The sequence below is a fragment of the Carettochelys insculpta genome, chromosome 6, assembly GCF_033958435.1.
Source record: "Carettochelys insculpta isolate YL-2023 chromosome 6, ASM3395843v1, whole genome shotgun sequence".
Taxonomy (NCBI): Eukaryota; Metazoa; Chordata; order Testudines; family Carettochelyidae; genus Carettochelys; species Carettochelys insculpta.
The window spans coordinates 58213995-58227059 of record NC_134142.1 but is presented as its reverse complement, the minus strand read 5'-3'; the positions used below and the strand labels follow the sequence as shown (position 1 = coordinate 58227059).

General features: G+C 39.4%; 1 protein-coding gene across 1 annotated transcript in view; it reads right to left on the bottom strand.

Annotated features, from left to right (window-relative positions):
• RYR3 (ryanodine receptor 3) overlaps positions 1-13065 on the bottom strand; it is a 572218-nt gene that overhangs the window by 106090 nt on the left and 453063 nt on the right. Inside the window, exons 66-68 of the mRNA XM_074996957.1 lie at positions 4922-5052; positions 3010-3330; positions 1693-1933 (exon numbers count right to left, since the gene is read on the bottom strand). Of these exons, the coding sequence (XP_074853058.1) occupies positions 1693-1933; positions 3010-3330; positions 4922-5052 (693 nt within the window). The remainder of the gene's footprint in view (positions 1-1692; positions 1934-3009; positions 3331-4921; positions 5053-13065) is intronic.

The window sequence follows — 13065 nt, the reverse complement described above, 5'->3', positions numbered from 1 at the left end:
GGAAACCAGGTAGATTTCTAACCCTGCCTCATCTAATCCCTGCCTGCCTGCTCCTCAATAATATACATTCCTGAATCCAGGGGAGGCCATGAGATCTGGAGCTCCCAGACCACCCAGGGTCCCTGAGCTGCCTGACTGTCAGTTCTCCTGACAGCTCTGGGAGACTTGGAGAACACAAATGTCAAAATAAAAGGTCATTTTGATGGTCTGTAAACAAAGTTATTGCCATCCCCATTCCACTGGAAATCTTAAAATTTAATTTTCATTTTTTTATTTTTTATTTTTTTAAATATCAAAACTTTTTGCAGAGGAGGAATGCTGGTATCCAGACAGCTCTCGTGTGTAGCGAACAAAGGCTGAGATTCCAGAAAGAGAACAAAAAACAGTCTCACGGTAAAACTATTTAAATACTGCATTGGAGAACTGCATTCTGTTCTTGCTTCTACCAAAGTCTTCCTGTGTAATACCAGGCACTCATTTAAACCAAACTATGACGTATATGTTCCTCATTTTCTGGGTGCCTAACTTGAGACTTGAGAATCTGATTTACTGAAGTGCTGAGTATTCACAGCTGCAATTCCTATATGTTATGAAATGCCAAATAGGTCTGAAAAATCAAGTCTGTGGGGCTCTCAAAAATTAGTAGAAACTTTTAACTTTAATCTCTACCTACCTCAGAGAGATTACATGGAGATAAAGTTAACCCCTCAGTTCACAGGAGCTTTGTGTGAAGCACTCACAAATTATGATCATGAGAGTCATAGCAATTATCTTTGAAGGAGATCTTGAACAGTGTATGGTAAATAAGTAGTGGTGCCAGATACTGAACAACGAAGAGACAACAAAATATTCCTGCTCTTTATCTGGACACTGTCCACCATGTGCACTAAATGAGGCAGGGACCAGTGGAAAATAGAATACATGACCATGTAGGCATCAGAATGCATAGGCACAAATGGACTAAATTAAACTTACATATGCAACCTTAATTTTGGCATGTCCAAACTTGTAAATGCTTGACTTTGCAATTACAATAATCTTGCTTTAACACAAGTTTTGTAATACAGGTATGTATGTGTTACGATCAGCCATATTTATATTTGTTCTTGATAGCAGCATATAATCAGTTTGTTTAGGTACAACAACAGTGCACAGATTGGTAATTCAAAACAGAGAAAGGGGTTAAAGTCTTCTGTGGAATGCTTGAAGAGTATCATCCTCAATAAAATATTCAGAAAAATATTTAATGCTTTTTGAACTCATGGGCATTCAAAAAGTTTAAAAAATGCTTCCCAGTTATAATCATTTCTGATGGATATGATGTTGCACTATTCACTGAACGTCACTATCAGACATACGATAAATTATCTAAATCCTCCTTTGATTACAGCATAGCACATTGCTATTTTTAATTAGTGTGGGATGACATGAATACTCTGGAAATGCCACTCCCATTGGCTATTATTGCTGTTAGAGTCCTAGAAAACACTTTAAAAGCAAAGAAAAAAAAGCAAATAGATTTCTACATGGGTGAAATTTTAATGTATGTTATGCCAACAATTAAATACCCATAAGGTATTCAAAGATTTATTTATGAGCATTCCATCAAGTTCATATTACTCTTTATGAGCATTCTTCTTTTACCATAGAGTCAAAGGTACCTATTGAATTATTCATACTATGTTTCCTCACCTGTTGTTGTCTACATAACGTATCAGCATAGGATAGAAGGCATAGAGGTCTCGGCAAAGAACTGCAAATTCATCTAGAATGAGTAGCTCTGCTTCTTGGGTATCGCTTTTACTGTCCGCTCTTAGCTGTTCCTCCTCCATCACTATCTTTATGGCTTTCTTCTTTAGTTTCTCCAGGGTTGGAATAAAGTGGGTTTTCAGCAGATCAGGCCCGGCTTTGCTGATTATAGGCTGGGCATACACTACACATTGGAAAAAAAAAGTAATTCTCAGTTCTTTTAATATTGTTAAGCTAATGCTTTTTATTTCTATAATACTTTTTATCAGTTGATTTTGTAGCATCTTATACCCGCCACAACAAACTTGTAAGGTAGTTGTTATATACTGAGATGCAACCTAGTGGTGATAGCATGCATCCAGAAGTCTAAAATGCATAATTTATAATCCTGGATTTGTTACCAGCTTGTGGCCTTTGGTAAATCACAGTTCTCTGACTCAGTTAAAATCTCAATTTCTGCAAAATTTGAGTGAGAATACAAATACTTTTCTTTCAAAAATACATTCAGTTTGATGGCATTTGCAGAGTAATCTGAATGTGAAAAAGCTTATTCTCAGAAGTGCTTGAAAACAGGAACCTCTAGAGTTGAAAGGATACTAAAACCTTCTGAGAACATTTCTATAAAATGTAATAAAATGTATAAACTTTTTGTCGGCTTTCTGAGTTAGTTATTGGAAATTTATACCCCTTTGTTTCTATATATAATTAAAAAATTGAATAAAGAATAACTTTCTCTTTTAAATTCTACAGGTTTTAGAATATTTTCTATAGATATGTACATATTAAATTCTATGGGACTTTTCTGTAAAGTCAGTCTTTCTAGCTATTTAACATGGTATCTCTGCTGAGATGATTGACTAGGGCACCTTGATGTGTCATGGGTATCTGGAACTTAGATTTCTAATTGGATTCTTCCCAACATACTATTTATTTTGTAGCCCTTTCTTGCCAATGTTCTGTGTTTCTGCTATTCTATAAGGAATTTGCTTTATGAACTGTATTTGCCTATATCTGTGCGGGGCACAGGGAACATTATGGACAGCATGATATATAAATATAAAACCTTTGGAAAAATCAAAACTGCTTCCTCCTTATTTGTGGTAACCTAATAAGAGGAAGGAATTAAGAATATTAACTATTACATGTCACTATCTAATAGTAAAGTAAATGGTAGTAAACAAATTAAATACGACTACATCTATGGTGAAAGCAAATAGTTAAACATAATTGATCTTTAAAAATCATACTTAGTATAGGTACCTGCAATTCTTTTCATCCAAGATGCTTCATCTATTCCTAGGTTGTTGTTGATGATTTTCAGAATGTTTCCCAGGATAACGCTGAGTTGCTCAGATGTTACCATTGTACAGCAGGGTCCAGCACTTTTAGACATATTCTCAGACCCTCTTTCCCACCAGTAGGATAAATAGTTGCACAGCATGGGTAAGATAACCTCAATCACATGGGGCATTTCAGTGTACCTCGCTCCAGACTCTGCTAAGTCATTAATTTCTTTCATTAATCCATCTAGCTGAGGGATTTCTGGACACATCTCTTCAACTGTATCTGGCATACCTAAAACTGCATATTAGGGTAGGAAACAAAGCATTGTATTTAAATAGGGTGTCTGCATGTGTGTTTTCAATGTCTAACTGGTTTAAAAACAAAGACTAAATGGATAATTAAAATTTAGAATTGAATCCTGCCCCCTCTGCTGTGCATTGCTGTGACAGGAGTTGGGGGTTGGGGAGGTGACCCCCTGACATGACACACTTTACTCAGATAGCACATTACTAATTACACGGTGGTTGTGGATCTCTCTACAAGCTAGGAGAGAGGACTCCCTCCTAGAGTTAGCTGGAGTCCATCCCAATTACATGGGCTAGGTACAAAAGGCCTGAGAATTTAGACCGTGCTGCTGATCTACCATGTTATGTTTCTAAATTGCTGGACAAATAATAATTACTCACAACTCTCTTTGAATTAGTATAATATTATCCCCATTTTACAGTTGGGAAAACAGGCAAAGAGAGGTTAAGGGATACACCCAGTGATTCAGTGTGAGAGCTGAGATTAGAACTACCTTGTTCAAGACTCAGTCTCCTTTACTGGCCCATGCCGCCATGCTCCACAGAAAGACAAAGAGTAGTCAATCACATTTCAGAGGGCAGAAACTTGAACAGAACAGGTGGTGGTGTTCTGTATTACCAAAGGTGGTACTGATTGATTTTATTTTGGCATATAGTAAATGTCATAGTTATCACTGACTCAGCTGAATAGAGTCAGAATATGCCATAAGAGCCAGTCATGCTGCCAGGGATAATGGGGCCCTACAAATCATATAGAACTAATCCTGTTCTGTTATTCTAGGTAGGGATCCACATGGTTGGAATCAGATACCATCACAGGTTCCCAAATGACAATAGAAAAAAAATACCAATGAAGGCCACAAAATGATTTCTTAATCCTAAATATTAAAACTTTGATTTCTGTTTACAAAGGGAAATCTTCATCTATACCCTCTTCACTTCAAAACCCATCATGTCTTAGATGCACTGAAATGTCAGATAATTGTGTGTCTGCTCAAATTTCTTAGTGCAAATCGGCCTTTTAAATAACCTTGAAGTACAGGCTGAACCTCTCTTGTCCAGAACCCTCCGGTCTGACGAGAACTGAATGAGACACTTTGCTGAACCACGGGAGGTTACTATTTTCTAGCAGAATTAATAACCCTTCCACTGCCTACTGGGCTCTTTGAACACATTTAGGGATGAATTACACCTAAATAACAGCACAGAACACAGAACCATGTCTGGTGGCCGGACACAAACTTTAGGGACCATGGGAAACTTGGCCACACCCATGACAAGTGGTCGTCTAGCTAACTATAATCATGCTGGATTATGGTTGTTGCCAAATAAGAGAGGTTCAACCTGAACAACAGCAGACAACTTTATCAAAATGATTTCAAAACTCACTGTTCAGAAAAACAGGGTAGGGGAATGTATGCCCACCCTGCTTCAACCACAAGAGTAGCAAGGGAAAAATGACAAGCAATGCAAAAGCAAGTGAGTTATTTTCTTATCCACATTTCTTTTTCTCATTGTTTATACTTCTTCCCACTATCTGAAGTGTAGCAAATGGCTTTTAAATTCTGAAGTATGGTACTTACTGGCTCTCTCTCTGGCATTTTTTGTGTTGAAGACCGAAAGTGGGTTGTAACAGTTCAGAGAAGGTTCAAGGAATGCGACTGGAATAGCTGCTGCAAGGGATGCTAGGCACTCACCAAGTGCTGGACGCTGCCTGTAAAGTGAAAGATAATGTGATTTCAAGGGAAAAAAAATCTCTCCAATACTTCAGCACACATTATACAGTTACCAATTTTTTATTCCAATTTTGCTTATAATTTTATCAAATTATTAATATATTTGCTACTTCAGGAAGCTGCTGTGTTTCTCATGTAAACATACCTACAGTATGAGATGATGCACTGTAATATCAACAGAAAAATACAGTACCATGAAAACCCAATATAAATGACACTTTAAATTAAAAATTAGATAAAGCTGTTCTTTCAGGGTTTATTACCCTGAAGAAAGGATATTTGTTTGTTAGAATTTTCTTTGTTAATTCAGATTGCAAACAGGATTCGGACAGATTTGAGATTGGTATTGTGATTCTGAGGGTATTTGTTGAACAGTACCACCTCCTGATATGTTTGTGTAACAGTGTTGATGTACATTAATTTATAAAAGTCATCTACTTGTAAGAAAAGTCTGCAATTATAATTGAAAGCAGCACTGGATCACGTAAAGATTGCATTTGCAGACCATGAAAATGACAAAATGAACCAGAAGTAAGTTTCTCTTTCTCTGACTTTTGTCATATGGGTATTTGTCTGTTTGAACAGCATGGTCCCTTTGTTATGCACCGTAAAAGTCACAAGAGGCTTCAGTTACATTACAAAATAAGCTGTACACATTTTCAGCATATAAATGGGAAAAAGAACCAGAGCTATTGAAAATTTTACTGACATCCAGTGGGACTGACAGCTAGCGCAGGCCCATGGGAAAGGTACAGAGGGGCTTGGCTCCATGCCCCTGGAAGGGGTGGGGCCTCAGGTGGAAGGGGCAGGGACAAGGGCAGTCAACCTTAAGTGCCACCCAGAGTAAGGTGCTAGATACATTCCCACCACCCAGAAACTGCATGGAGTGGTGAAGTGATGCTCCCATACAGCACAGAACTCCTGGCTATGGCAGTGACTGGGAGGCTTGGGCCCCTTTCAAACACTGTGTCCCTATGCAGTTGCCCCTCATGCCCTCCCTGCTGGCAGCTCTGTTGGAAACTATAGCTTTTTGCTGCTATTTCCTTTATTTATTTTTACTTTAATTCCCTCATCTTTCTTCTCCAGCATACAGATTTGCTCACAGCACAGCCTTGCAGATGAAGTCTGTTATTAGCTACTCCAAGGCTGTGTCTACACTAACCTAATGAAGGGCTGAAGATTCATCAGAGCACTTCACTAGTACTCTCCACTGAGGCTGATTACCATGCCCCCTTCGAAGATGGGGGCTAGTGTAGACACGGACCAAGTGTGCCATAAAATGAACCTCCTCAAAGTATTTTGATACATATTTTCTTCTCAGTATATAAGAATATGAGAATGAGACTAACTTGAAGAAACACTAAAGACTAGGCCAACATTAACGAGAATTTCACTGATGTATTAAGAGTATTGTATAACCGAGAATGTAATCACCCAGCCACAGGACCACAAAAGAGACATCCTCAAGCTCTCCGCCCACATAGCAACACAGTGGGTAGTAGCAAGGCCTTCCACAGACTGGCAAAAGAAATTAATTCTATCTTGTGTTACCATAAATGTAAGCTCATCCATTGCAAAAAATTCTGGGATTCTGTCATATTAAGCAAGTGAAATTCCATCAACAAATATAAGTAAGCTGAAGAAATGCTTTACAGTAACAGATATGGAATGAAAAGAATTAGCTCAATATCAAACATACATTTTCTGAAATAATAGTGTTTAAGTACAGAACTTATAACCAACATTTAATTAACAGTGTACTGGTGATGCAAGGATGAAATTAATTAATAGCAACACGGCAGTTTGTTGAAATGACCAGGCATATGGCCCTTCTTGTACTGAGGCCAAAAAACTGGTTTCAAAGTGAGACATATAAAATCAAGATTAAAGGTTGGAAAAAATATCTTTTATGGAAGCCATCCACAATCAAAATTAAGCTGTAATAGGTTTGATCACAAGGCATGAAAAATCTCTTTTGAATATGCATAAAGAAATGCTAGTGATTAGTGTTCTCATCTTCTTATGCTGTCTTTGCTCTTCTGAAGGTGGGTAGCAGGTATCATAGGCATAGGGAAACCATATCTCCCTGTCCCAAATACAGGACAGGGAGATATCTGGGGAGGGGTGTATGGCTCCTCCATGCCCAGGGGAGCTGGGAAGGAGGCAGGAGCTGTTTGCGCTCCCTGGAAACCATGGGAAAGCAACAACTGCCAGCCCTCCCCCCAGAGCCACACTTCCCTGAGGCTCAGGGAAGTGACTCTCAGAAAAGGGGAAAAGGGTGGAGGGACGGGGATGGCCCACATACGGGACAATTAGTCCCTTTTTAAAAATAAGTTGGGATGCCTTTTTGTCATCCCAAATATGGGACCATCCCACCCAATATGGGATGGATGGTCACCCTACATAGGCATGGAGAAACTTTGCCTTCCCAAACAGTATCCCATGCATGCTCCCGCCCACCCCAAGGCTAACATGCCCCTTTGCAGACACTTGGGGCCACTGGGCAGCTAATGATAGGCCCCGCTGCCTACCTGGTGTTCTAGTGCTGGCTGCTTGAGCACAAGAGACTGGCGGCTTTCTGGAACCTTGGATTTGGGGGTGTGGAAACCATGCTGATCAGCTTCTCAGTCACTGGGCATGGGGGTGCAGTGACCATATTATCTGGCCTCCCACTACACTGGGGCTGAGGGCACAGTGGCCATGCCACCCAGGGGCTGTGAGTATTGAGGCTGTAGTGCGTCGGGGCTGGGTCCTCATCCCTGGCTGTCTGGTGCTGGGATCGGGTGCGATGCTCCCTCTGTTTTTTCCTATCCATGTGCAGAATAAATTTTGTTATACTCACCGAGGCATATGAAGATGGGCAGTACCAATAGAAACCCATGCTGCTGGCTATGGGTGCTCTACTAATTAGCTCAGCTGCACCTGAATCTCTCCTGGGTGGTCACCTAAACACTCAGCTTATGGGCAACACTGGTTGGGGACTGCAGGAGGAAGGTTTGAGCTCTTGTGCAGGAGGGAGATGGAAAGAGAGGGAGAAAGGGGAGTAGAAGGGGAAGAGCCTTAGGAACAGGGGAATGATCTGCAGCTAGCCTCATCTGCTGCTGGGTCCTCGGCCCTCCCATGCTTTTGACACATGGAGAAAATACCCATATAGCATCAGAAGCACAAGTCAGTTAATTGTATGTGCAAATATCCCTTTGTACACATTTTGGTACCCAAAGCTACGTTTACTTCAGAGTCTGTGAATTGCTGGAAGGTCAGCAGAAGTGGCACAAAACACCTGTCAGCTCTTCTACTTCTGTGACGTTGTAGAAAACCAAATCAGCCTTACAATAAGTCTGTAAAATTCTCCATTTCATTATATATGATGCCATATATGACTCAGATGTATTCAATTTTCAACAGGTTTTACATACTTGCTTATTTATTGCTCCTACAGTATCTGTTTGTCTTGAAGACATTTGTTCTCTGTCAGTTTCTCTAGCAGTAAAGACCTGAAAGTATCTTTTACCATAATCTATGTTGCGGAATGTTCAGATTAATGCTAAAATAAAATTTAAAAAAAACTCAGTGATTACACACTGTAGAAATAGGAGTCACTGTTTCAACACCTGACATTAGCATAAATTGTCCCATAAAATTCAATACCCATAAATATTAAAAGACACTGTGACTGGCATTTGTGGATTATGTGAAATGAAAAGGTCACCTTGTCTATTTACGAGAAAAAGTGTTCATTTCAAACAGCCCGTCAGTAGCAGTATCATGAATCCGTAAACTGCAAGAAAGCACCTCAGACCCTTCCCTGAACCTTCACTGATGTTTAAAGCTTGAGATTAACTTATTTGGAGATTCTCAAATACAAGAATAATACATATATGGCCACATATGAAGTACATGTATGCACAGATATAATTTTACATCAATTTACAGTAAACCCTTGAGATACATGCAACTTAATTGCTGGTATCTCGGGTTTACGCAACTGCCACCCAACAGGAATGGAAACCACTCCTGTCGGGGCAGCAGCCTGACTCTTGCCACTCCACACAAGAGTGGTTTCCTGCTTCTGTCAGGGGAGGCAGCCATGAGTCAGGCTGCCTTTCCTGACAGGAGCAGTTTCTCGCTCCTGTAGGGAGGCAGTCACATTAACCCAAGACACTTGCAACTTGATTGCACATATCTCAAGGGTTTACTGTAAATTGGTGGCTCCTGGCTCCCCTCCACTTGCAGAGCCAGGAAACTGAGCACGGCAGCAGCACAGCAGCCCTCATTAGTTTGCTGACTCCAAGGAGTGGAGGGAAGCCAGGAGTCAGGCTGCCCCTGGTTCTTGGCTCCCCTCCACTGGCTGGAGCCAGGAAACTGACCAAGGCTGCTGCCTTGCTCAGTTTCCCCTCTCTGTAAGTGGAGGGGAGCTGGGAGTCAGACAATTGACAAGTGTCAGGGAGATGGAAACCCCAATTTCTCATCTCCTGCAAGCCTCTAGCCTGGTTCCTTGAGGGTTTACTATACATTTAAAGGGCCAATGTATGCAAGAAAGAGTGAGAAACCATGTTTAAATGCATGCTGTTACTGAACCATGTGAAGACCATTGACTTTCCAGACAATCATTTCTATTGTGTTTCAAGTATCATACCTCTCAGAGACTAACAAAGGCCAAAGGCAGAAGAATAACTCCTGAATCTTAATTGTCTATATATTGTAACTGCATGTTACAAGAGGTTCAAACACAGAAAGTAGCCTGCTTCCCCCATTTAGCAATATAAGAAAAGGAAGGTGGTCACAGACTTCTTGGATCTGATTATGACCTCAAGGCTGAGAACCCATGACCAAGAAGATACAGGCTCTAACAGCTAAGTGCTGCGGCTTCTCTCTCACCATCTCAAGATCACCTATATCCAAGAAGCAGGAAGCTAGGGATAGGGTATACTGTAAGGATGGGCCCTCAAAACACTGTAAAGAATATTCTGATAAACACTCCAAATTTTGAACTTAGCCTATCAACAAAAGTTCATAGTCCAGGTTAAGGCAAATTGTAGTAAGTGTAGAAGAATCTCCTGTGGTGATTTGATATTATTGTGTGTATTAGAGAGAGAGAGAGAGAGAGAGAGAAAAAGTGAAAAAAAATGTTATATATTGTTGGGAGCCTTTAATTCCTCAGAAGTTCCTCAGACTATTATGCCATTGGGCATTACCTCTGGCTTTATGATCTAAAAAAAGTCTACTGAGCTTCAGAGGGTAGTTCTTGTGCTCCCTTTGCACCATTCCGTTCAAAGGGAGCACAAGAACTACCCTCTGAAGTTCAGTAGATTTTTTTTTAGATCGTAAAGCCAGAGGTAATGCCCAATGGCATAATAGTCTGAGGAACTTCTGAGGAATTAAAGGCTCCCAACAATATATAACATTTTTTTCACTTTCTCTCTCTCTCTCTCTCTCTAATACACACAATAATATCAAATCACCACAGGAGATTCTTCTACACTTACTACAATTTGCCTTAGCCTATCAACTAATGCTTCAGTGAACTGATTCACATGAGAAATGGTGTCTCTGGAATTACAAGTTTTCAATTATCTGACCCCTTCTTAGTGAAGATGACACCCAACACAGAGGCTGTAATTCAGGACAAGGCAAGACTAGCTAAAGTAAGGTCAGAACAAAGCTCTGTGTGGAGCTCCCTTTGCACCATTCAGTTCAGTACAGAGTTAGGTGCACAATATTGCAAAACCTATGTTCCAGTGCCTCACTACAATGAATAGTTATTTATTAAAAGAAAAAAAAAAAACAGTTTCAACAGGAGAAATCTTTCCTGAGAGAAACCCCCAGAATACCCCAAAGCCCAATAGTTAGGGCACTCCCATGGGAGGAGGAGGGAAACTGTCCCTTGCTCCACATTAGGCGGAACAGGGAACTAAATCCAGGCCTCCTATATCCAGAGAGTTACCTAACCCCGAGGCTGAAAGTGGCATGTTGGGGGTGGAGGGAGAGGTTGAGCAGGTTTCACATTACCACAGCCACTCATCTTCCTCCTGTAGCTTGTGAAAGAAAAGGCTTAAATACTTAACTCCAGGAGAAGAGTCACTGCTGTGAATCCCAAGCCCATTGCAGGTGGGGGTTTAGGTCACAGATCTCTCCTTCTGGTATCCAAACTATAGGACAAACTGTCCTCTCTGTGGACATGGCTTAAAGTGTAACAGTGATAAACCTCATATATCAGACCTTGCAATATTACAGAAAGTAGATTTAAAAAAACCCTCAAGACTACAAAACCAAGACTCACATGCAATGCTTATCAATGGAACTGTATTCCAAGACTCTACAAAAACACCAAAGCCTATTGTTGCAGTGCAGTTTTATTTACTACATACTGTACTTACTCTCCTGAACTAGAAAAGTGTTGAATTTTGTGAAGTACTACCCAGTTTCATATGGCTTTTTTAAATTGGATGATATAACTTTTCTTCACTACTCTTCTTATTAAATGACAGATAATAGTGAAAATTACCAGTGGAAGATTTTAGCTAAATGGAATCTGAGGGGAATTGTGTAAGGTGAGTTACTTGTCAAAAATACATGCAATAATGGTAGAACAAATATATGCATTGTTTAATATTACTGAACAATAGCAGTAACATTAAAACTAAGTCAGGTGAGTCTATACAACCACAGTTTGCGACTTGACATCAGGGACTTTAACTTACTGTCTGCTCTTCAACAGGTTATTTGGATTCAAGGTTCATATCTACGAATGCATGAAGTTATACAAATCTATGTCCCTGATTTATCTGTTCTATTTTTCAGTGCAAGATGATGGTGTTTTTGAAATGGCTACTGTGTAAACAATTGGTAATAAAAATTATCTTACATAACTGGAAAACATGACAAATATTTATTTTGGTCTGAATATTTTATATAATACTGTATGTGAGACTATTTTCCTTTGAAACTTAATGGTGATTCACTCTCTCCAGGGATGTACTTTAGTAACGCTCACATAAAGGGTTACATAAGATCAACCCACCTTTTTTTTAAATGATATTTTCTATTGACTTATCACAGAGTACATGAAAACATCTCTATTCATCAAGTGAATTCACTGCCCATAACAACTGAGGTCTCTGCAATTTTGGTATCTGTTCTTTTCATTAGTACATTCATCAGGACAAAAAAACAGCTACCCTCCCCACCCCCCGAAAGTATGTACAAATGCATATTATATCCAGTGCTTTTTTGGCACCAGTACTTGCTGGTACCAATTACTGGCACCTCAGCAGCTTCAGGCACAGGACTGGCTAGGGAGTCAGGGTGGAGCTGGGTGAATATTGGCTCCTTTTTAAAAATAAAAAGTAGAAACCCACTGATTATACCAATCTATGAACAGAAAAAATGGAAGAAAAATCTGGGACATTTTTAAGATAACATCTCTTCAACACATAGCAAAAGCTTGCAATTGTTTTATGTGTAAGAAAGAAATGGAAAAGGTAGAAACAGAATACACATAGATAAAATAACCCTAGACATTCAAGGTGTGTATTTGTTTATATCCTTTCCATTCGAGTTAGGCTTTTTTTGTGATAAAGAAGATTATGCATTAATATTAGAAACAGCAACTGTAGAATATTTTATAATAAAAAAGTTTAAATTAGAATCCCAATGATATTTCACGGTGAAGAATATTTTTAATTTAAAAAAAGAAAATTGAAATAAAACCAAATATAAATGCTGACTATTAGATGAAAACTCTTGGGAGTAGAAGAGGGAGTACAAAGGATGCAGGTAAAACAGAAAATAGAAATTAGAAAGACTAACAAGGAATTTTAAGAGCAAGTAGCCAAGGAGGAAAAAAACAAATTATTTCAATATCTGAGAAACTCTACATCTGAGAATTTATGGGTTCATTAATTAAGAAGTAAAAGAAGCAATTATAGAGAGCAAATAATTTCTTTGAACAAAGGATGAGGGGGCATAGCCACCAACTCCAGGGGTGCTAC